Below are 26,084 nucleotides of genomic sequence, written 5' to 3' on the forward strand. Positions count from 1 at the left end.
GTCTGCTTTGGGTATCAGTGTTATATTGGCTTCATAGAAGGTGTTTGGAAGGATTCTTGTTTATTTGATATTTTGGAAGATTTTCAGGATCAACAGGAGATCTATAGCATGATGACTTCAAAAACACTAAAGAAGGAAATAGAAGACCTTAATGGAAAAATATTTCATTTTCTTGGACCGGAAGAATAAATATTATCAAAATGACTGTCTTACCTAAGCTACTGTGTAGATTCAATTCAATCCTTATCTAAAATCAGACAAAATTCTTCAAAGACTTAGAAAAGTCTATAATAAATTTTGTATGAAATCATAAAAGACCCAGAACTGTAAAGTAAGAAAACCATTCTGAAAAATAAGAAATTGGTGGGAGAGGTATGTACTGTATCTTATTACTTACCTTGAAACTGTACTATAAGGTCATAATGATCAAAACAGCATGGTATGGGAATAAGGATAGATCAATGGGTCAGAATAGACTATCCAAGGACAACTCCCCACATGTACAGCCAGCTAATATTTGACAAAGGAGTTGAGAGCATGAAATGGAGTAAAGGTAGCCTCTTCAACAAATGATGTTGTCAAAATTTGATAACTATGTGTAAAAAAAATAAAACTGGATACACATATCACACCTTACACAAATGTTAATTCAAAGCAGGTCAAATATCTTGAACTTAGACTAGAATCTATAAAATATATGCAGAAAATATAGGCAGAATGTTCTAAGATCACTCCTACACTCAGGGATCACTCTTATCACTCTTGGTGGGCTCAGGGGTATCAGAAACCAAACTCTGGTTGGCCATGTGTAAGATCAGTGCCCTACCTACTATACTATTACTCCTGCTCCTACATCCTCAATTTTTTTGACACTGGATAAATGAAGCAGAATCTGAAAACCTTCAGAATTCAGCCACAGTCATGCTCAAGGCCACCCTCCACACACTTGGACGAGCCTCATGCATGAAGGAACCGGCAGAGGATCCCAGGTATGCGGGACATGCGGCTGAGATCTCCAAACATGTTCAGATCAGGGCTGGGCCTCCTCCACCCAGATCCCCCATTTTCCAGTAGCTTGGCAGTCACACCCACAAACTGCCTCCAACGCCATGTAAACCCATCAATGACCACAATCCAGAGACTGTAAAACAAAGCTCCTGGAAGTGCCAGCCGTGCGACCTCTTATAGTCTAGCTCACTGACATACCTAAAGCAGCACACATGTGTCTGGTTTTAATATACTTGCTTGTATTGTCTTATATACATTCTCCGTCCCTCTCGGAGAGCCTAACAAGCTACCGAGTATCCTGCCCACATAGCAGGGCCTGGCAAGCTTCCCGTGTCATATTCGATGCGCCAAAAACGGTAACAATAACGGGTCTCATTCCCCTGACCCTGAAAGAGCCTCCAATATGACACCGTTGGGAAGGACAAGTAAAGAGAGACTGCTAAAATCTAAGGGGCTGAGACAAATGGAGACATTACTGGTGCCCACTCGAGCAAATTGATGAACAACAGGAGGACAGTGCTACAGTGCTACATTTTTATTAAGGAAAACAATATTATAATAATAAGTCTATTGCTATTATTATGGGAAAAGAGAAGGAGAAAAATGACAGGAAATGAATAATACTGTGAAGCAGAAGGGTCAATGCTATTCTTTGAGCCTTTTCTCAAAGCTGCACAGAAGGAAACAATGAGGGACATGGGTGTTAGGTCCTATGATAAGAAAACGTTCAGGGAAAAGGGAAATAAATAAATCCCAATCCATTATTCAGTTTATTGTCAGGTTCCCATAAGACAAAGTGAGAGAGAAGCACATACCTTGAGGTGAGGAAGAAGACTAAGTGAGGCACACACAATGTGAGCATCAGAGTGCGCCATTCTTGAAAAACATAGGCCAGTCCTCCTAGGAGGATATTTCCACTACTAAAGGCACAGGACAGTACTAATACTGCCAAGGGTTTTGATTGGGGTCTTGACCATTCTGTAACTGAAACAACAACAACAACAGCAAACAAGAGGGTTAAGGGTGGGGGAGTGGATATTAATGTCAGATAAAGGTGAGAATTGATGGTTAAATTCAAATATGTGAACACACAGAAAATCAAGATGATTGACTTACCGAGCATGGAGCTATTTATTATGATGGATGTAGCTGTACAGCCCATCAAGAAGCGCAGTGAGCAGTAAATGATGAAGTTGGGAGCAAAGGCAGCACCGATTCCACAGAGGGAAAACGTAAGTAAACAGCATCTGAGAACAAACTTTCTCCCAAGCCTGAGAAACAAAGAGTCGGGTTAGAATTTGGGGGACAATAATAATTTTAGGTAACAACTTCAGAAAACCTTTGAAACTTAGAGGCAGTATTACAGGTGGTCTTTGTGTGAGAAAGCTGGAAAATTCGAGAGCTAAGCCACCAATAATACTCCCCTCAAAAGTAATACTTCTTGCTTATAAAATGAACACCCAAACATTCATCAATACCAAAATGTCCAGTCAAGTACCAGGAGGCCTTTGGCACTAGTGACACCATGTCAAAGAGCCTACACTTGCAATGGCCTCTGCATTCACTGTACTAATGTAATGTTTAACACAGAAGAAATTCTGTAGCAACTTGAGAATATGAGAGAGCGAATTGTGTACCTGAGCCTTAGGGCCATACAGACTAAAGCTAAACTGGTACAAAAGAAGCATCAGTGAAATGATAGTTCCTTAAAGATATGAGTGTATCTCTTTTATTGACTGTGAATACATGAACTCAAGTCATGTGTTACAGAACAGAATTTAAGTTACAACCCAGAGGAAGGTATAGAAGAAAGAAGAATAGAAGGAGAAGAAAAAATTCTTTCCAAAGAAAAAATTATGAGATGAAAAATTAAAGAAGAAAGAAGTTGAAGAGAAAACTAAGGAATGGGGATTGTCTGTTACATCGGGTCTCAAGAAAATGTAATTACAACTTGGAATAAAGAGGATGTACTAATTTATAGCACATAAATAAAATAAAAATAAATAGATGAAGTTTGGAATTGGGAATTGCCTTGAAAAAAATTAAAATAGAATTATACAAACATTTAAATAATTCTTCCCAAAGGCAGAAACTAAAGACCACAGAAACAAAAATAACACAGATTAGTTATAATCATACTTACTATTACAATCAAGAAATAATCTAGAAAACAAAAATATAATGGGGGAGGGAATGGTGCTGCCAGCAGCTCAGTTTGTACCCGTGAAGCGAGTGCATCAGCAGACTGATGGCACGGTTAGGCTTTCAGATACCCCAAAATTGCTGCTGTGCCTTTGGCCAGACCCCAAAAACTTGGGGCAAAGTTTACCAAGAAAGTAAACGGCCAATAGTTAGGTATGTGGGAGACACACCCACAAACCACCTCCGGCTCAACTATATAATTGGAGGCATGGCCTCTCTGGTTCCTGATCGAACTGCTTAATGGCCATGATCCCAGAGACTCAGAAACGAATCTCAGAACCCAAAGGCTTTTGGCAGAAATGCATCCTGTTCCTGCAGTAGGTTACTGGCCCTGGGCCACTCCAGGTGGGAATGGGTTTCATGCCTTGGCCTGTTCCCCTTGGTGGCCCGGTGACCACCATCTTCCAGAGGTCACTGGACAGTCAGGTTTGGGCCTGCAGTGATGAGACACGCGAGGCCTCACCAGATGGGAGTGGAACCAGCCCTTTCCTCCCATCCCACCAAGACCCCAAATCACCGCCTACAAACGGCCTCTCTGGATCCTGATCAAGCTAATTAACTGCCATGATCCCAGAGACTCAGAAACAAATCTCGAAACCCAGCGGCTTTTGGCAGAAATGCATCTGGACCGCATACAAGGTGGCTGCCACCTCAGTGCTTCTTGGAAAGCCAGGTATGAGCCAGGGGTGACTGGGCAACTGCAGTCTCATGGGAAGGGGGACAGTACCAGCTCGTCCTTCATGCTCCACTGAGATCACGAGTTGCCCCCCACGGTACAGCCATGGCTCCAGAGGCAGTCATGTGAGATTATATGATTCTCATAACCAGCTATAGAAAGCAAAGTATTTCACAGTGCCTTTTCAGCAATTCTGATTGTTGGGGGTAAATTCTAAACAATAATGGTGCATCTTTTGTGGAAATAATGAATGTAATCAATGTAGAGAATAGTTAAGTGGAAATCATCTGCCTCACAGGCATTGGGAGGGGTGGGAGGAAGGTATATTGGGGTTCTTGGTGGTGAAAAATGAGTACTGGTGAAGGGAGAGGTGTTTGATCATTGTGTGATCGAGACTTAAACCTGAAAGCTTAGTAACTTTTCCCACAGTGATTCAATAAATAAATATAAGAAGAAAAAATAATAGATAAATAAAATTATGAAAAAAAGTAAGATGGAGTTCATGGCAATTTAATCAGCTAAGCAGTGGCTGAATAAATAGCAGTACTTCTACATAAAAAAATAAAATAAAATGGTAGACTAAAACTAAACCACAGTGACATCAGACTAACCAATTCATAATAGGCTGATCAGACTCTCCATGAAAGATGCTACCAAAATAGATGAAAAACCTAAATATATGCTCTTTACCAGTATACAGTGATAATTAATTGTACTTAAAATAGTGAAATTGAAGGCAAACAGGAATTGGCTGCCATTCCAAATGGCAGTAGACTATAAGTATCAAGATGAACTAAAATAAATTTTGATAAAAATAGTATATAAAGAGTATGGAAAGTGTCAAATAGTATAGAAATAGTATAGAAAGTGTCAAATGTCTATGAACTTAACAACTGCACTGTAGCACTGTCCTCCCGTTGTTCATTGATTTGCTCCAGCGGGCTCAGTAATGTCTCCATTGTGAGACTTGTTACTGTGTTTGGCATTTGGAATACATGGGTAGCTTGTCTGGCTTTGCCGTGCTGGGAGATACTCTCAGTAGTTTGCCGGGCTCTCCAAGAGGGGCGGAGGAATCGAACCTGGGTTGGCTGGGTCCGCTGCATGCAAGACAAACGCCCTACCCACTGTGCTATCACTCCAGCCTGAACTCAACAACAGTATTTTAAAAATATTTGAGACAAGACAGAAATACTTGAAACAAGATAGAATTATGTAAGCAATTCACAATCACAATTGGAGATTCATAAATAATTTTTATTGAGACAAGAAGTGGGTGGGTCAACTAGTATAGACCTGACTATCATGTGAAAGTTTCTGATTTGGGTCCGAGCATTGCATTCCTGATTCCACTGGGTGTTACCCTGGTGGCCTCCAGCATTGCTGGGAGAGCCAGCACTGCTTCCCATGCCAACAGATCCCAAAGTTTTGGATGTGCCAAGTTTCCTGGGTATTGCCCTTATAATTTCCTCGTCCCTCCCCGCCCCGCCCAGGTAAAATAAAAATATATGAATTACCAAATACCATTTCAGATGCACAATTTAGTGGTTGATTATGTTCAGAGTGTTGTATACTTATTGTCTTTCATAATTTCATGACACTGTTGGAGCTCTTCCTGGCACAGCTCCCTGAATACCTGGACCATGGTGCTTGTGGGCAAACTCCACGGACCGGCCTTGAAGGAGGGTGAGCTGCCATCGGGGGAACCGGCATTCTGTGACGATTAGTACGGGTTGATGGCCTTGCAATTGCCAGCAGCCAGGGCTTGAGGCAAGGGGAGCCGACACCTGTGGTATCTGTAAAGCTCTTTGCTCTACCTTTGTATTAGCTCAGTAAGCACAGAATTCATCTTCCTCTTCCTGTCTCACGATCAGCACATAATGAACCCCTATTTGCCCCTCTATTACAGCCATTATCCTTTCACTAAACTTTGTCATATACCCATCAGTCTGTGACCCGCGTGGATGGTATCTCCCAGTCTATCCATGGTGTGGGTATCTTTGACTCATTAGCCCTACATTGTGTAAAAGTCTCTGTGTTCCCAGGTCTAACTAAATATAACCTATTAAGAAATAATTCCCCATTGCCTTTCCCCCTTTTGATAACCTTTAATCTACTTTTTGTTTACATTAACTTATCTTTTTAAGATGTTATATGTAAAAAAAACTATACATGCTGAAGGTTGTGTGTTCACGGGCTCTCTGGACGGCTGTCTCACCGCCTGCGTTCGGTGCTCTTGAGCCGCTGTGTATGGCCTGGATCAGGATGATCGTTCTCTCTCTCTCTCTCTCAAGCTTGAGCCCCTCTTGATCTGACTTTGGGTCTCTCTCCTGCCTCAGCCTACAGTCTTAGTTTATATAGAAATCACATAAGGTGGTGACACAAAGGTGGGTTGAACATTAATGTAAGACCACTCCTCAAGGATTAACTCAAGATAAAGTATCATCTAAAGAGATTACTAGGAGATCTGCTCAAGGGTGGGATCCCAATAAGGGTGTGTTCTTTTCTCAGCTAGTAATCTACTTAGATAGTTGTAGTAAATCTACTTTTAATATTTCTAGCAATGTCATTCTGTATGAGCACAGTAAGGGACATAAATTTACAGTTTGGTTCTTCCTGAGGCCATCTCATATATATTCCGCAGTCCTTCAGACCAGGTTAGTCTTCCTAGCCCAGTAGGGTCCTAGTCTCATCGTTCCTTACTTTTGGATCATGACAGCATTTGTCCAAGATCATGGCCTCAACTTATAGTTGAGTATCGTGGCGCTTTGGCCTGGCCCATTTTGATGCCAGGGTAGCTCACAGCTTGCCCTGGGTCCATTCAGTCCCTCGTTGGGACCCTGCTTTTGGGGTGCTAGGAACTAAGGGCAACTAAGTCAAGAAAGCAGATGCCCAGGAGTAAATATTATTCGGAGTCAATCAACTTCCAAGTTACAAAGAATAATGCTAACTGTCTTCCTGTGTCCATACAGAAAGGACATTTCTTTAAGGTAAACTATTCTAAAGACATAAGGAGAGGAGAAAGGCAATATTAACTTTAATACAAGTTCAGTGTCCTAGACAGAATATGATTAGGGGAATAAGCTGATTAACTGGGGAAGAGAGCATAGAGAAGTAGTTACAAATAAACAAAATGGGAGTGACTCAGGAGCACTGGGATGGGTGTGACCCAATAAACCTAAGCTACCCGAGGAAGGACAAAACAGTGTTATCCTACAGTTATGTAGGGGAATAATACTATATTTGTCTTTTTATGTCCTGGACCATTTCAGTTAGCATATTTTTTGAGGTTCACTTACATTGTGCCATATATCAAAATTCTTATTTTTTCTGGGCCAACAATATTCCATTATACAAATTTACTAGTTTGATTTACCCAGTAAACTATTTGTTGATACTTATCTTTTTTTAACCTTTGGTTTATGCAATGCTATAATGAATATTGACTGCAATTTTGGGGATAATTGCTATTCATGTGAAAGTTCTTATTTTGATTTTGGAGAAACCACCACTCCATTTTTATCTCATCACCACCATACAATGGTTTTAATTTCTCCAAATGTTCTTTATTACTTCAAAATTTTATTTTCAATTTTTATTTTTGATAAAACTATCCTAGAAGGTGTCTTCTGATTTCAGGAATAGTTTTAAATTGAGTTTTCCTAACAATTGATCATGAGAATCTTTTTATGTGTCTATAGGTCTTTTTCTTTTGAAAAATATGTATGTTGGTCCTTAACCAATTTTTGCTTGGGCAATAGCTGTGATTAAGTTTATGAGTTCTTTTTTTTGGTAGGAGTACTGCTATTTATTCAGCCACTGATTAGCTGATTGAATTGGGCATGAACTCCACCTTAATTTTTTTATTTATTTATTTTTCTTTTTATATTTATTTATTGAATCACTGTGGGAAAAGTTACTAAGCTTTCAGGTTTAAGTCTCGGTCATACAATGATCAAACACCTTTCCCTTCACCAGTACTCATTTTCACCACCAAGAACCCCAATATACCCCCTCTCCCACCCCTCCAAATGCCTGTGAGGCAGATAATTTCTACTTAACTCTTCTCTACATTGATTACATTCATTATTTTGACAAAAGGTGTACCATTATTGTTTAGAATTTCCCCCCAAACAATCAGAATTGCTGAAAAGGCATTATGAAATATTTTGTTTTCTATAGCTGGTTATGAGAATCATATAATGTCACGCGGCCAGGATTTTGGATTTCTGCAAAGAGCCAGATAATTACGAGATTGGTTTCTGTGTGTCTGGTGTTATGGCCCTGCCAGAGAGCCGCTCGTGGGGGTAACTCGTGACCTCAATAGGGTGTGAAGGATGTGCTGGTACTGCCCCCTTCCCATGAGACTGCAGTTGCACCGTCACTGCTGGCTCGTACCTGGCTTTCCTATAAGCTCTGAGGCGGTGGCCACCTTGCTGCCAGGGGGGAAAAAAGCCGAAGAGAGCAACACCCTTTCCATCTTAGGGAGGCATGGTGCCATAGTTTAACGCATGGTCCATTCACTTTTCTTCTGCAAGCTGCTGGGCTCTGGACTAAGTCCTTTTGCCTCTGGAGCCATGGCTGTGCCAGAGAGCCGCTTGTGGGGGGCAACTTGTGACCTCAGTACGGCGTGAAGGACGAGCCGGTACTGTCCCCCTTCCCATGAGACTGCAGTTGCCCCGTCACCGCTGGCTCATACCTGGCTTTCCAATAAGCTCTGAGCCGGCAGCCACCTTGTATGCAGTCCAGATGCATGTCTGCCAAAAGCCGCTGGGTTTCAAGATTTGTTTCTGGGTCTCCGGTATCATGGCTATTAATCAGCTTGATCAGGAGCCAGAGAGGCCGTTTGTAGGCGGTGACTCGGGGTCTCGTTGGGATGGGGAGAAAGAGTCGGCTCCACGCCCATGTGGTGAGGCTCCGTGTGTCTCGTCACTGCAGGCCCAAACCTGACTGTCCAGTGGCCTCTGGAGGATGGTAGTCACCAGGCTGCCAGGGGGAACAGCCAAGGCACGAAACCTATTCCCACCTGGAGTGGTCCAGCACCAGTAACCTACTGCAGGAACAGGATGCATTTCCGCCAAAAGCCTTTGGGTTCCGAGATTCCTTCCTTTCTTTTTTTTTTTTTTTGCTTTTTGGGTCACACCCGGCAATGCACAGGGGTTACTCCTGGTTCTGCACTCAGGAATTACTCCTGGCGGTGCTCAGGGGACCATATGGGATGCTGGGAATCGAACTCAGGTCGGCCGCGTGCAAAGCAAACGCCCTACCCCTGTGCTATTGCTCCAGCCCTCCGAGATTCCTTTCTGAGACTCTGGGATCATGGACATTAAGCAGTTCGATCAGGAACCAGAGAGGCCATGCCTCCAATTATATAGCTGAGTCGAAGGTAGTTTGTGGGTGTGTCTCCCACATACCTAACTTTTGGCCATTTACTTTCTTGGTAAACTTTGCCCCAAGTTTTTGGGGTCTGGCCAAAGGCACAGCAGCAATTTTGGGGTATCTGAAAGTCTGACATTGCCATCGGTCTGCTGATGTACTCTCCTCACAGGTACAGATTGACCTGCTGGCGGCATCATACCCCCTATAAGTTCTTTATATATTCTGGACACTAAACCTTTATCACATATATGGTTTGGTGAATTCATCCATATATGTTCTGGATAACATCTTTCAATGCACAAATGTTTCTCATTTTGATAAAGTCCAATTTAACTTTCTTTTTTCTTTTGTTGATTTTGGTTTTATTTTTTTTTAAGAATTTGTTGCTGAGAGAAGAAAAGTGTCTTCCATAGAGGCAGGTGCTGGGAGTGGGGGGTGAGGGGGTGGCAGGAGGGAAACTGGGGCCATTGATGTACACAGGTGAAGGGATCGGTGTTGGAATATTATATGACTGAAATCCAATCCTGAACAACTTTGTAACTGTGCATCTCACTGTGATTTAATTTAAAAAGTTTGAAAAAAAAGAATTTGTTGCCAAATACATGTATAAAAAGGTATCATGCAGAAATAGACAAATGGGACTATCTTAAACTAAGAAGCTTCTGCACCTCAAAAGAAACAGTGAGCAAAATACAAACACAGTCTACAGAATGGGAAAGAATATTCGCCAAATACACATCTGACAAGGGGTTGATATCAAGGATATGCAAAGTACTGGTTGAACTCCACAAGAAGAAAACATCCAACCCCATAAAAATGGGGAGACGAAATGAACAGAAAATTTCTCAAAGAAGAAACCCGAATGGCTAAAAGAGAAAATGCTGTACATCATTAATCATCAGGGAGATGTAGATCAAAACAATAAGTAGATATCATTTCACATCACAGAGACTGGCCCACATCCAAAGGAACAAAAGCAACCGATGCTGGCACGGATGTGGTGAGAAAGGGACCCTCCTTCACTGCTGGTGGGAATGCCGACTGGTTCAGCCATTCTGGAAAACAGTATGGACTATTCTCAAAAAATTAGAAATCGAGCTCCTGTTTGACCCAGCACCACCACTCCTGGGAATATATTCCAGAGAGGCAAAAAAGTATAGTCGAAGTGACAACTGCACTTGTCTGTTCATTGCAGCACTCTTTACAATAGCCAGAATCTGGAAAAAACCTGAGTTCCCGAGCACAGATGACTGGGTAAAGAAACTTTAGTACATCTACACAATGGAGTACTATGTAGCTGTTAGAAAAGATGAAGTCATGAAATTTACATACAAGTGGTACTACATGGAAAGTATCATGCTAAGTGAAATGAGTCAGAAAGAGAGGGATAGACATAGAAAGATTGCATTCATCTGGGGAACATAAGTAACAAAATAGGAGACTAACACTCAAGAGTAGCCAAGATTAGTACCAGGAGTTTTGCTCCATGGCTTGGAGGCCAGCCACACACTCTAGGGGAAAAGGGAGCTCAGATAGAGAAAGGAGCACCAAATAAAGCGCGTTGGGAGGATCCTCCCAGGATGGGAGAAGTATGCTGAAAGTAGACTATAGATCAAACATGATTGCTACTCAATGCCTCTTTTGCAAACCACAACACCCAAAAGGAGAGAGAGAACAAAAGGGAATATCTGCCACAGAGGAAGGGTGAGACAGGGGGATGGAGGGTGAGAGAGATACTGGGACCCGTGGTGGTGGAAAATGGGCACTGGTGGAGGGATGGGTGTTTGATCAATGTACAATTGAAACCCAAGCACAAAAATTTCAAATCTACAACTGTACCTCATGGTGTTTCACTAACAAAAATTAAAAAAAAATGTAAATGATGGAGATAGACACTGGTGGAGGGATGGGTACTGGATCATTGTATAACTGAAACCCAAGCACAAAAATTTGTAAGTCTACAACTGTACCTCATGGTGTTTCACTAATAAAAATTTTAAAAAATAATAAAAAAAGGTATCATGAAGCTCTAAAAAAGAGATAAAATCTTGGCGTTTCTGCAACTTGGATTTAACTGCTGTACTTTGGAGGGTACTGTAGTTTAATGTTCAAAGGAAATTTGTCACAGGGACAAGAACAAATCTAGGAGTAAGCGCAGAGGATAGTTGGCTCAAAAAGTAAAAGAGAGAGAGAGAGAGAGAGAGAGAGAGAGAGAGAGAGAGAAGACAAAAAGAATAGGGCCTTGTGAGATAGTCCAGTGAGTAGGGCCATTGCCTTGTGCAGCTGATGTGTGTTCAACCCTCAGCATCCCATAGGTTTCCCAAGGCACTGCCAGGAGTGATTCCCGAGCATAGAGCTAGGAGTAAGCTGGAGCCCCAAAACAAAGAGAAAGAAGCTTTATGGCTTTAGCTCTTGCAATTTGTCTTTCGCTGTCTGACAGTAAGTAAAATACCATATTATTTTCTTGTAAATGGTCAGAATTTATCTTCTTATAACTGAATAGTATTCATTCAAGTATGCATATGTATATATATATGTATGCGAATACATGTATATATCGCATTTTATGTATGAATGCTTCCTTTATGAATACTTTTCTTTTTTTTCATTTCCCTTTTTGTGGGGTGGGGTTTGGGCCACACGCGGTGGTGCTTAGGGCTAACTTCTGGCTCTGCAGTCAGGGATCATATGGAATGGCCAGGTGCAGATCTGGGTAGGCCGCATGGAAAGCAAACACCCTACCTGCTGTACTATCACTCCAAGCCCTACTTTGTTTTCTTATCTTGCTCTTGTGGTTTTTATTACTTAGTCTGAATTATGATATTTGGGTGTTCTTATTGTTTGCTGTTTATTACGTATGAAATATCTCAGGTGTTCCTCTTACATATATTGTTTTTTTTTTTTGGTTGATTTCATGGTGGTCTGAAGAGACTTGAAACCATTTAATTAATTAATTAATTAATTAATTTAATGTTTTTGGGTCACACCCAGCGATTCTCTTGTCTCTTCACTCAGAAGTTACTCCTGGTGTTGCTTGGGAGACCATATGGGATTCCAAGGATTGAACCCAGATTGGTTGTATTCAAGGCAAGCGCTCTACCTGCAGTACACTCTCTCTCCGGCCCTTTGAAATAATTTTAATCTTAAGTTTTTAAGTTTTGTTGGGCTGGAGTGATAGCACAGCGGTAGGGCGTTCGCCTTACAAGCGGCCAACATGGCCGACCCGAGTTCGATTCCTCCGCCCCTCTCAGAGGGCCTGGCAAGCTACCGAGAGTATTCGATATGCCAGACACAGTAACAACAAAGTCTCCAATGGAGACGTTACTGGGCCCGCTCGAGCAAATCGACGATCAACGGGAGGGCCTTTACCTTTACCTTACTTAACAAGTATATCTATTTTGGATAATATTCTGTGAATGCTCATGAAGAAAGTATATACTACTATTGTTGAGTGGAATGTTATGCAGGTGAATGGTATTTGTTTTACGATGGTATTTGTTTTATGAATGGCATTTGTTTTATGATGGTGTTACAGCTCAACGTTTCCTGATTAAATTGTTGTCTGGATAACCTATCCATTATGAGAAGTTTAGCATTAAAGTCTCTTTGTATTATTGCCTTGCTATCTCCTCTCTAGATCTTTAGATATTTTGCTCTAGATTTATAGTGCTTTGATACTGAACCATATATATTTATAATTGTTATGTCTGATTGTGTTTTTTTATTCAACTTTATTTTTATTGAGATATAATGATTTACAATAGCATTACTATTACTGTTTCAGACATAATATGTCACTACACACACCAGCAGAATGCCAGTATTCCTCCACCATTCTCTAAAGACTTTCTCACAGCTCTTCTGTTTGGTAGACTCAATTCTGTAGGAAGACTCTCACCATTTTTCCCATTGGCCATTTTCTATTTTCTTCTTTTATCCTTTATTTGTCCTTCTCACTCAGCATGATGCCCTGTGGTTTTATTATTGCAGTATTTCTTTTTTTTTAAATTTTAAAATTTTTTATGTAGGAGTACTGCTATTTATTCAGTCACTGATTAGCTGATTGAATTGGGCATGAACTCCACCTTACTTTTTTTTTCATAGTTTTATTTATTAACCCCAGTATACCCCCCCTCCCACCCCACCCAATGCCTGTGAGGCAGATGATTTCTACTTAACTCTTCTCTACATTGATTACATTCATCATTTCGACAAAAGATGCACCATTATTGTTTAGAATTACCCCCCACCCCACAACAATCAGAATTGCTGAAAAGGCATTGTGAAATACTTTGTTTTCTATAGCTGGTTATGAGAATCATATAATGTTACGTATCCACTGTTGTGGTCAGGCAATTTTGGATTTCTGCAAAGAGCCAGATAATTTAGAGATTGGTTTCTGTGCATCTGGTCTTATGGCTGTGCCAGAGAGCCGCTTGTGGGGGCAACTCAGGACCTCGGTAGGGCGTGAGGGACAAGCTGGTACCAACCCCCTTCCCATGAGACTGCAGTTGCCCCGTCAACGCCGGATCATACCTGGCTTTCCAATAAGCTCTGAGGAGGCGGCCACCTTGCTGCTGGGAGGGGGAAAGGGGGGGAGGCGGAAGGGAGCAACACCCTTTCCCTCCCAGGGAGGCATGGCGCCATAGTTTAACACATGGTCCATTCACTTTTCTGCCGCAAGCTGTTGGGCTCTGGATTAAGTCCATTTGCCTCTAGAACCATGGCCGTGTATGCGGTCCAGATGCATTTCTGCCAAAAGCCACTGGGTTTCGAGATTTGTTTCTGAGTCTCTGGGATCGTGGCTATTAATCAACTTAATCAGGAGCCAGAGAGGCCGTTTGTAGGCGATTCGAGGTCTTGCTGGGATGGGGAGGAAAGGGCTGGTTCCACCCCCATCTGGTGAGGCCCCGTGTGTCTCGTCACTGCAGTCCCAAACCTGACTGTATTGTGGCTCTGGAGGATGACGATCACCAGACCACCAAGGGGAACAGGCCAAGGTATGAAACCTATTCCCACCTGGAGTGGCCCAGCCCCAGTAACCTACTGTGGGAACAGGACGAATTTCTGCCAAAAGCTTTTGGGTTCCGAGATTCGTTTCTGAGCCTCTGGGAGCATGGCCAGTAAGCAGTTCAATCAGGAACCAGAGAGGCTATGCCTCCAATTATATAGCTGAGCTGGAGGTGGTTTGTGGGTGTGTCTCCCACATACCTAACTTTTGGCCGTTTACTTTCTTGGTAAACTTTGCCCCAAGTTTTTGGGGCCTGGCAAAAGGCACAGCAGCAATTTTGGGGTATCTGAAGGCCTGATGGTTCCATCAGGTTGCTGATGCACTCGCCTCACAGGTACAGATTGACCTGCTGGTGGCACCGTACCCTCATGCAGTATTTCTTTACTAATGACTGAGTAGCATTCAGTTTTTTATATATTCCAAGATTGATTTATTTACTCATCTGTTATAGGGAATTTAGAGTGTTTCCAGATTTTGGTTACTTAAATAGCATTGCAATGAGCATAGGTGTCCATGTATCTTCATTAATTTATTTTATTGTGTTCTTTGGAGAAATGCCAATGAGTGTAATATCTGCATAATTTGAAAGTTCTATTTTTAATTTTTTGACAGGTCTCCAAATAAAATATTTTACCTCTTCTTTCAGCTATCTTTCAGCTCATGTCTGTCCTTTAGTATATAGTCTCTTCTATACAGTATAAATTTTGATCTTGTTATATATCAATTCCATCACTCCATAACCATTGATTAGAAATTTCAATACACTTATATTTAGAGCATTATTAGGTAAGAACTTACTATTGCTCTCTTATCCATTCTTTTGGGGAGGGTTGTGGGACACCCCAATGGTGCTCAGGGACTTTTTCCAGCTTGTGCTCTGAGTCACTCCTAACTGTGCTCAAGAGGTCCTTCATGATCGGGATGGCTACATGCAAGGTCTTAACCCCTATTCTTTCTCTCTGGCTAAAAATTCTTTTCTATGTGTTTTGTATTTCCTTTTTCTTTCATTACTATTATAGTGTTTTTTGTGATTTGATTATTTCTGTGGTATCGTCATTTCATTATTTTATTTTTATCTATTTACTGTATCATTTTGGGGATATCATGGGTTTACACATAATATTTTATAGAGCCTGACAAGCTACCGAGAGTATCTCTCCCGCACGGCAGAGCCTGGCAAGCTACCCGTGATGTATTCGATATGCCAAACACAGTAACAACAAAGTCTCCAATGGAGACGTTACTGGGCCCGCTTGAGCAAATCAATGAACAACGGGAGGACCGTGACCTGTGATTTTATAGTTAAGCAGTCTGTTTTAAGTTGATACAACTAAAATTACAGTCTGAAGATCAACACTTTTCACACAAAATTTCAGTAGCTCATATCAAATTTTACCTCTTTGTGTATTACTTCCATGGCCAAGTTTCTATTTTTGCCTTTTTATTTGTACAGAAGCATTGAAATTTTTTTGTACAGTAGTATGATATTCTTTGTCTTTTTACTTACTGTTAGCAGTGAGATGCATGTTTTTATGTTGCTTGATATCTTTTTCTTTTCAAGTGGAAGAACTAACATTAGTATTTATTGTAAGGTGGGTGTATTGGTAATGAATTCTCTTAGTTCTCATTGCGTGAGGACTTTATTTCTCTTTATGTGAAGACAGTTTTTCCAGATAAAGTATTCTTGTTGACAGATTTTTAAAATTTCAATATTTTGAATATATCTTCCCACTCCCTGCTGGCCTGCAAAGTTTCTGTTGTAAAATCTAATTACAGTCTTTTAGGACCCCACTGATGTGTAACATACCACTTTTTTCTTGCTTATTTCAAAATGATCTATAATTAAATTATGGAAATTTATTTATAATATGTCTTAGTGTAGATATCTTTGGAATTTACCTACTTAGGAAAATTTCATAATTCAAATTGCCTACTTCTCTTCCTAGATTCTGAAAATTAACTATTATTTTTAAAAATAATAATCCTGTCTCTTTCTGTTCTTTCTTTCTTTCTTTCTTTCTTTCTTTCTTTCTTTCCCTTTTTCTCTCTCCCTTTCTCTTTCTCCCTTCCTTCCTTCCTTCCTTCCTTCCTTCCTTCCTTCCTTCCTTCTCTCTTTATTTTTCTCTTTCTTTCTTTCTTTCTTTCTTTCTTTCTTTCTTTCTTTCTTTCTTTCTTTCTTTCTCTCTCTTTCTTTCTCTTTCTCTCTTTCTTTCTCTCTCTCCTTCCTTCCTTTCTTTCTTTCTTTCTTTCTTTCTTTCTTTCTTTCTTTCTTTCCTTGTTTTCTTTGGGGTGGTTTCCATTTGGAAATTCTCAGGAGTTATTCCTGGCTTTGCACTAAGGAATTATTCCAGTTGGTGCTTGGGGACCATATGGGATGCTGGGGATCAAAGCTGAGTCGGCTGCATGAAAAGAAAACAGCCTACCCACTTTAATATTACTCTGGCTCCTAATTCTGGCTCTTTCTTCCCTTTCTGATATACCACAGCACATAGATTACTGAATTTTGTCTCCTAAGTTGTGCTTACTTTCTAAATTCTTCATGTTTCTGTGTTGTTGTGGTGGTGGTTGCTCTTTTAAATCATCCAATTTAAAAAGTACCTTTCTCAAAGTGATGTACTTGGTCTTCATGATTGAGTCTAACATTTAGTCCTATATTAAAAATTTCAAACAGTCACCGTATTATTAGATTCAAATATTTCTATTTGCTTTTTGTTTGTTTGTGAAAATAATTTAAAATTCTTTTACTAGGAAAGAGAAGAAAGTGACATGAAGAAAACAATTCCATTCACAATTGTGCCCCAGACAATCAAGTACCTAGGAATCGCCTTAACTAAGGAAGTAAAGGATCTGTACAAAGAAAACTACAAAACGCTACTTCGGGAAATAAAAGAGGACACGACGAAATGGAAAAATATCCCCTGTTCATGGATGGGGAGAATCAACATTGTCAAAATGGCAATACTTCCCAAGGCACTGTACAAATTCAATGCAATCCCTATAAGGATACCCATGACATTCTTCAAAGAAATGGAGCAAACACTCCTGAAATTTATATGGAACAATAAGCCCCCACGAATAGCTAAAGCAATTCTTGGGAAAAAGAAAATGGGAGGAATCAACCTACCTAACTTCAAGCTCTACTACAAAGCAATAATAATCAAAACAGCATGGTACTGGAACAAAGGCAGAGTTGCAGACCAATGGAACAGAGTTGAATATACTGACATCTCCTCCCAAACATATAATCATCTAATCTTCGATAAGGGATAAGGGGGCAAGAAAAGTGAAATGGAGCAGAGAAAGCCTCTTTAATAAATTGTGCTGGCAAAACTGGACGGCTACATGCAAAAAAGTGGGCTCAGATCTCTGCCTAACGCCATGCACAAAAGTAAGATCGAAATGGATTTATGACCTCAACATCAGACCGGAATCCATAATGTTTATTGAAGACAAAGTTGGCAAAACTCTCCACGATATTGAAGTTAGTGGTATCTTCAAAGATGTCACGCCACTGGCCGAGCAAGTGAAAACAGAGATAGACAAATGGGACTATCTTAAACTAAGAAGCTTCTGCACCTCAAAAGAAACAGTGACCAAAATACAAAGACAGCCTACAGAATGGGAAAGAATATTCACCAAATACACATCCGACAAGGGGTTGATATCAAGGATATACAAGGTACTGGTTAAACTACACAAGAAGAAATCACCCAACCCCATCAAAAAATGGGGCGAGGAAATGAACAGAAACTTTCGCAAAGAAGAAATCCGAATGGCAAAAAGGCACATGAGAAAATGCTCTACATCACTAATCATCAGAGAGATGCAGATCAAAACAACAATGAGATATCATTTCACACCACAGAGACTGGCCCACATCCACAAGAACAAAAGCAACAGGTGCTGGCGCGGATGTGGCGAGAAAGGGACCCTCCTTCACTGCTGGTGGGAATGCAGGCTGGTCCAACCCTTTTGGAAAACAGTATGGACGATTCTCAAAAAATTAGAATTTGATCTCCCATTTGACCCAGCTATAGCACTCCTGGGAATATATCCCAGAGAGGCAAAAAGGTATAGTCAAAGCGACATCTGCAATTGTTTGTTCATTGCAGCACTCTTTACAATAGCCAGAATCTGGAAAAAACCTGAGTGCCCGAGAACAGATGACTGGTTAAAGAAACTTTGGTACATTTACACAATGGAGTACTATGTAGCTGTTAGAAAAGATGAAGTTATGAAATTTACATACAAGTGGTACTACATGGAAAGTATCATGTTAAGCGAAATGAGTCAGAAAGAGCGGGATAGACACAGAAAGATTGCATTCATCTGGGGAACATAAAGCAACAAAACGGGAGACTAACACCCAGGAATGGCTCAGATTAGTACCAGGAATTTTGCTCCATGACTTGAAGGCCAGCCACATGTGCTAGGTGAGAAGGAAGCTCAGATAGAGAAGAGAGCACCAAATAAAGGGTGTTGTGAAGACCCTCCCAGGGTGGGAGAGACATGCTAAAAGTAGTCTATAGACCAAACATGATTGCCACTCAATGCCTCTCTGGCAAAACACAGTGCCCAAAAGAAGAGAGAGAGAACAAGGGGGAATGCCCTGCCACAGCGGTAGGGTGGAACGGGGGGGGGGGGGATGAGGGGTGGGAGGGATGCTAGGACCCGTGGTGGGGGAGGATGAGCACTGATGGAGGGATGGGTACTTGATCATTGTATAACTGAAACCTAAGCACAAAAATTTATAAGTCTATAAGTGTACTTCATGGTGTTTCACTAATAAAAAAATGATAAAAAAATAAAATTCTTTTACTAGGCACTGTGATTTACGAAACTATTAATGATAGGGTTATAGTAATAAAATATTCTAGCACCACACTCTACCAGAGTACGATTTCGTAGTATTCCATTGTGCATATGTACCATAGTTTCTTTATCCAGTGATTTGTTTTTGAGTATGTCCATATTTTGACTTCTGTGAATAGTGCTGCAGTGAACATAGGAACGCAAATATCTTTTCTGAATAATTTTTAGTGTTTAGTTCTTGATTATTTTTTTAAATTAACCTCCTTTTGGGGCGACCTCTAATCACCCTTGTAGGTATTACCATATTTGAACCCTATCAAATATGGTTGTGTATTCGATATGCCAAAACCAGTAACTACAACTGGTCTCATTCATTTTTTTTTTTTAAATTAACCTCCTTTTATTCAGGTCTCCCAAAGAAGAATAGAAAGAGCTATGCTTGGAATATCACGTTTCACTCAAATGAGAGAAAGAATCCGGAGTTCTGACATCCGTCGACGATCAAGAATCAGGGACGCTGTCTCATTTGCCAAGGTGTCAAAAATCAGACGGGCTGGTCACGTAATGAGATTTAAAGACAACCGCTGGACTAGAGCTGTTACCGACTGGATTCCACGGGATGTCAAAAGACTGCGTGGCCGCCCACCTACCAGATGGTCAGACTTCTTCGTCAAGATCATGAACGATCGGTTTGAGGCTCTTCATGTTCCCGGAGTGAACAGATGCCATTGGGCTACACTAGCACACGACAGGGACAAATGGAGACGTTTCTGGCGCCCGCTCGAGCAAATCGACGACTAACGGGAACTTAAGTGATTAAGTGATTAACCTCCTTTTGGTCATTTATTGTTTCCTGTTTTATTTTTTAACTGAACTGCTTGTGGTCTCTTGAAATTCACTGAGTTTCTCTGAGATGTTTCTTCTACACAAACCATATGCCCAACTATGGAGTATGGATCAAGAAATTGTGGAATATATACACAATGGAATGTTATGTGGCTTTTTTTTTTTTTTGCTTTTTAGGTCATACCCGGCGATGCACGGGGGTTACTCCTGACTCTGTACTCAGAAATTACTCCTGGCGGTGCTCAGGGGACCATATGGGATGCTGGGAATTGAACTGGGTTGGCCGCGTGCAAGGCAAACGCCCTACCCACTGTACTATCACTCCAGCCCCGAATGTTATGTGGCTTTAAGAATAAAAAAGTCATACAATTTGCTATGACATGAATGCAACTGTAGCACTGTCCTCCCGTTGTTCATTGATTTGCTCAAGTAGGTCCAGTAACGTCTCCATTGTGTGACTTGTTGTTACTGTGTTTGGCATATCGAATACATCACGGGTAGCTTGCCAGGCTTTGCCGTGATGGATGGAACTAAAGGATATAATACTAAGTGAAGTCAGTCATAAGGAAAGAGACAGATACAGAATGATTATCTCATATATGAAACTTTATGCTACTCAGCATGGAAGCAATGAAGTGCCAATGGCAAGGCAATGAGAGAACTGATACCAAAAACTGAATTAGTGTGTGTGTGTAGTGGCTAGGGGGAGCTGTATGGGAGGGGCATTTGGGACTCTGTGGAAGGGAGGTGGGTACATGTGATGGATATGATACTGAAGTTATGTTCATTGGAAGCTGTCATTAACAGTACCATAAATCACAGTATCTCAACTTATAAAAAATGTTAGAAAAGAGCTGATTCTTTCTCACTCAGGTACCACTGGGTTTGGTCCTGAAAGCCTCCATATGCCACAAGGTGTGATCCTAATAGCCCCTGAGCACCACTGGGGTCCCGGTTTTGGTAATTCTCAGTCCCACAGGCTCTCAGCAGAATCCTCATGTTGAATATTTTGATTGGCTTATACTCTCATGAGGAGTGAACCCTTGGCTGCCTGGGTAGAGATGGGCAGTGTTGCATCCAATGAGGTGATTGTTTTTAATTCTTTCTTAAGAACTTTAGTCCTTAGGGCTTAATTTGTTTTCTTTGGAGATATTATGTTTACCTGATTCTTCATGATCTAGTATTATTTGTGTCTCTGCATTTGAAGGAGCAGGCAATCTTTCCAGTTCTTACAGACCTATTTGGCAGATAAAGACGACTTTTTTTTAAAATCCACATTATAGACCACTTAGTAGAGCTATTACTTAATATTATTTCTTAATGCAGCTTCAGCGATGACCTTTCTATGTATCTTAGCTTAAAAAGTTATTATAGTTAAGGTAATGTGTTTACAATATGTTGGCATTTATGGTCTTGGTATTTGCAGTTACCTAGCATCACCCAATAACTTAAGAGCCCAATAACTCCCACATATGCCTCTCAGTCACCCTCAAGTCCATCTACTTGCTCATTACTGTGGTGTTCTCAGTTTTGTACCCAACTTTCATTTTATTTTTTGTTGAATTACCATGGTACGCAGTTGCAAAGCTGTCCATAGTTGGATTTCAGTCTTACAATGTTCCAACACCCATACCTTCACCAGTGTTCATTTCCCACACCAATGTACCCAGTTTTCCTTCTATCACAACCTCCACCCTCTATATTCTGCTTCTGTGGCAGGTAATTTTCTTCTCTCTCTCTCTCTCTCTCTCTCTCTCTCTCTCTCTGGGCATTATGATTTGCAATACTAGTACTGAGAGGTTATCATGTCTGTTCCTTTACTTACTTTCATTACTAAGTTCTTATCTAGAGTGATCATTTACAATGATCACTAAATTTTATAGAAAAGTATATTCATAACCCTTTCTGGCCAGGGTTCACAGAGTAAGTCTTGGGTCCCCCACATGCCCTGAATTCTCAGAAGGTGGAGCGACAGTGCTTCCCTGGTCTTTATTTTTTCTTTTTGAGTCACACCTGGCGATGCACAGGGGTTACTCCTGGCCCTGAACTCAGGAATTATCCCTGGTGGTGCTCAGAGGGACCATATGGGATGCTGGGAATCAAACCCGGGTAGGCTGCATGCAAGGCAAATGCCCTACCCGCTGTGCTATTGCTCCAGTCCCTTTTCTGATCTTATATTCTAAATTCAAACAAAGGAAAGTTTAACTGCATATATGGGAGTCTTAAGTTTGACTGTAGAAATCAAGGAGTTCAGTATTGGGTTGTTCTGGGTATCCTCCTTGGCCGAGTCAATTAGGCTTATGGTTTCTATTCTGATACTTGGGACTAAACCTGTACACAGCTTACAATGCTGCACCTTGTCTATGTTTCAAATAGGCTGAACTCTGTCTGGAAGTATGTACTATATTGTGGCAGGATGCCTATCCTCTTCTTCCAAAATAAAGTATTTTGACATACTCTCTAAATATTGTACTGAAACCCCCCAGATCTTATGGAGATGTCATTTCTATGTCTGGCACAGGCGTTCATCAGCCTGACTCTAATTCTCCATTTCCATCTCTAGCTCCCTGGAAACCACAGCCACTTACAATGGTGTAAATGATACATTGAACTCATTAAAAGCTTCTCTGTGGAAGAACTAACCAAGCTGATAAAAACACTATAGAATAAGGGCAAACAGTGATCTGGAGATACTCACCAATCTGAAAGAGGAGAAATTATAAAGCTTCCAATGAGCATTCCCGTCAAAAACAAGAATTGAGCCATTGGTTTCTTTGCTTTATTATCACATACTAGGTTCCACTGGAAAAGAGGAAAGACAGGACAGGTTTTCTTAGCAGGCTATACTAGTGCAATGTTTACTCATTCAAAGAGCCCTTAGCGAACATATTCTCTGGCATCCTTTACATTTATTGGCTAATATTCTTCAAGTCCCAGCATAAGGATGGCTTTCTCAAGAAATTAATTTTCAACTAAGTTTTCTAAGATATATTGGGAAAATGTATGTCTAGTTAGGACTTCATAGATCATGGATTCTTAATCTTTGAAGCACATTACAAATTTTAGTTTTTTTCAAGTATAATTGCCTGCACTTAATCACCGTAGAAAAATATATTGACTTGCTTCTTTAAAAAATATCATGGGCCTGGATAAGTTTTAAATTAGTACAGCTACTTAAATTAGTCTTAAAATAATTTCATAATACCAAGTTAGGTAATTGTGCAATCAAGTCTTCTCAATTGACTTGAAACCCTGTAGAAAAATCCATATGTAGTTAGTTAACTAAATTGATCTCAAATTCAAAGTAAGTGCTTGGAAATTAAAATGCTAAGTAATCACCATTTGCTGAAATGAAAGGGAACTAAAATATCTAACTAGTAAGTGAAGATTTGAAACCGATTTAGTTTATGTTGTGCTAACCCACCAGAAGATTTAAAGGTAAGTAGGATATCTTACCTCAGTCACAATGGTTGAGGGGAAGTTGTTTCGGTCATACACCCAGCCGTCCACGCAAGGCTCTGTGTCTGGCTCACTCATATTGAGAAAGGTCTCATTGAAATGAAGGAGATGCCACTGGGGATGGACAAAACGACGACACTTCTCTGGTCTCAGGTTGGAGTCCAGTGGGATGGAGATTCTGAGGAGGGCATCTTGATTGAGGACCGTGGTGTTGTTAATAGACAGAGTGTCGTCGTCGATGATGTGGACCCAACAGCGGTGCCCTGGGGTGGCTGCAGTGAAGTTCTCTAATACTATGTGAGAGGCAATTGCCATAGAAATGAAAAAAATTAGAGCCATCTGACGGATATGAAATTTACCGAAGTTACCAACTTGATTTAGGAGTTCCTCAAAACCCATTGTGTATGAACAGTTGATCCTTAGGAGTCTTCACAATGCCTTTATGAAAATAAACTCACTGGTAGAAAGTTTCCTTTCATAATATGACTTCACGTTAAATCTGTGTGACTCAACACAAGTCAAATCAAGATCTGACTACTGGAGCAGGAAATGTAAGTGGTTTCCCAATACTTTCAAGAAGCATATTTATTCATTGCTTTAGTACTGTCATAGAGAAAATATTTATTGAAGAAATGTCTACGTTTAAATATTTACTTGGTTGACTCTTTGTTGTTTGAGCTCAGTGATTTTTGTTAAATAACAATTGACATTGACTTTAGAGGAACTTGAACCTTGAATCTTTAACTGTAGAATAACTTAGAAAATCCTGTGATAATATTCAGCCAGTTTCAAAAAAATGTAATATTATACATTATGATACTTCTAAGAAAGCATTTTTTATGTTTAGTTGTAAATTTAGAAGAAATTTATATATCTAACCTGTTGTTTTTTCACTGGAACAAATTTGAATGGGGTGTGATTATTAATTTTTGCTGAGTTTATGCTTTGCTTTAAATAATACCATTAACCCAAATAACTTAATTTATCAAAGTTTAGATTCAAAAGGAAGAACGTAGTGATCACATATAAGGTTTATTACTACTTGAATGATGAGTATAACTTCCAGTTGGGCAGAGAATAAACCATATTTTAAAAAATTTGTTTGCTTTTGGACCACAAAGGGCGGTGCTCAGGGCTTACTCCTGGTTCTGTGCTCAGAGCTTACTTATGGCAGGGTTTGGGGAGGACCGTATGGGCTACTGGGATCAAACTTTGTTCAGCCATCTGCCCTAGTCAGTGTACTAACTCTCCAGCCCCAACTCAGAGTTCTATTTAAGTGTTATGTCTCTGGCATCACATACCAGTGACACTGAATAGGGACTCTGGGATGTCTCAGAGTCTAGGGTGCCACTCTGTCACAGACCCCAGAAAATAATTATACTCTGCAGTATATCCAATGACTGTGTCCAATTGCCAAACATAGCTAGCTATTTTGTTTACTGACTCTTCACAACTGTGAACTGTAGATTGCATTCCATAATAGGAAGACCAGACAGTGCTCCAACCCACATGGCATGGCACACAACCTCTATAACTACCCCACTGTGGGTAATAGGTGGATCTCCCAACCTGAAATCTTGTGTCCTTGTCTAATAGCAAACCAGATCAAACAGCCAATCTGATCTTGAGGACTGTCTCAGAGATCCAGCTAACTTTGAGCAAAGCCTGTTGCCTTGATTAACCAGAGAACATGATTGTAGGGCCTGTCTAATTGACAGTGGCTTCCACCTGAACACAGAATCCACTCGTGGCACCGATCCAGTCTATGATACAACTCAATTGAGATTCACAAATAAATTTCAGAAGAGATCAACATGCTGCAGAGATGCCTTCAGTCCCCATGCCAGGCTGAACTTCATATCCACGGCAGCCCGAAGGGGGAAGGGTGAGTCCTCTCACATGCCCTGACAGAGGTCTGGCAGCCAAAAACTTCCAGAAACCAATTGCCACCATGCCCACCACTGATCTCCACAGGCTTTGACCAGCCTCATCCATGAGTGAATCTGTTGAAAAACTCAGGTAAGTAGGTTTTGTGACTGAAATTCCAGCTTTCATGGAGTCAGGGATGGGGAGCCTCCCGTTATCCCACTGTTCTTCAGGGAGCCTATCAGTCACGCACATAAACTATCTCTGGTGCCATATAAACTCATTAATAGCCATGATCCAGTGACTCACAAATAAATCTCAGAAGAGATCAACAAGTTACAGAGATGTCTCAAAGTCACCATCCAGTTAAAAATAACACTCCGGCTGTATCACGTTATTTAAAATTTTAGAATTCCTGGAGCACACAGCTGTGATATTTCCTACTCTACACCACTGATGTACCAGGAAAAGCACACATTGGATAGGATGTAAGGTAGCAAATCTCAATTAAAAAATATTAGCATACAAGTTTCAACATGTAATAACATGTTAGTAGTCTCTTATACAAGAACTCACTGTCTCCAGGGTGAGATACAACAATCTTCACACACTTTCTTCTAAGAAAATCTTTTTTGATCATTGTTATAAAATTATTTATAACAAACAATATAAAATAAATTATTTAGGACCTGCTATTGGGGCACTTGGGTGGTGGTTGGGAAAATTCAAAATAATGGTAGAGGGTAAGATGTAATGGTAGTGGGATGATATATATCTATTTGTTAGTCACAGAACCAGCTAGTGACTGCCCTACCAACAAATACGATA

General features: G+C 40.6%; 1 protein-coding gene across 1 annotated transcript in view; it reads right to left on the minus strand.

Moving 5' to 3' along the window:
- The window catches only part of LOC130039960 (solute carrier family 22 member 10-like), a 51,337-nt gene extending 27,410 nt beyond the window's left edge, over window positions 1-23,927 (minus strand). Inside the window, exons 1-4 of the mRNA XM_056131960.1 lie at window positions 23,388-23,927; window positions 22,630-22,733; window positions 2,125-2,279; window positions 1,824-1,992 (exon numbers count right to left, since the gene is read on the minus strand). Of these exons, the coding sequence (XP_055987935.1) occupies window positions 1,824-1,992; window positions 2,125-2,279; window positions 22,630-22,733; window positions 23,388-23,789 (830 nt within the window). The 5' untranslated portion in view covers window positions 23,790-23,927. The remainder of the gene's footprint in view (window positions 1-1,823; window positions 1,993-2,124; window positions 2,280-22,629; window positions 22,734-23,387) is intronic.
- Window positions 23,928-26,084: the final 2,157 nt, after the last annotated feature.

The sequence above is a fragment of the Sorex fumeus genome, unplaced genomic scaffold (assembly GCF_029834395.1).
Source record: "Sorex fumeus unplaced genomic scaffold, SorFum_2.1 ptg000093l, whole genome shotgun sequence".
Taxonomy (NCBI): domain Eukaryota; kingdom Metazoa; phylum Chordata; class Mammalia; order Eulipotyphla; family Soricidae; genus Sorex; species Sorex fumeus.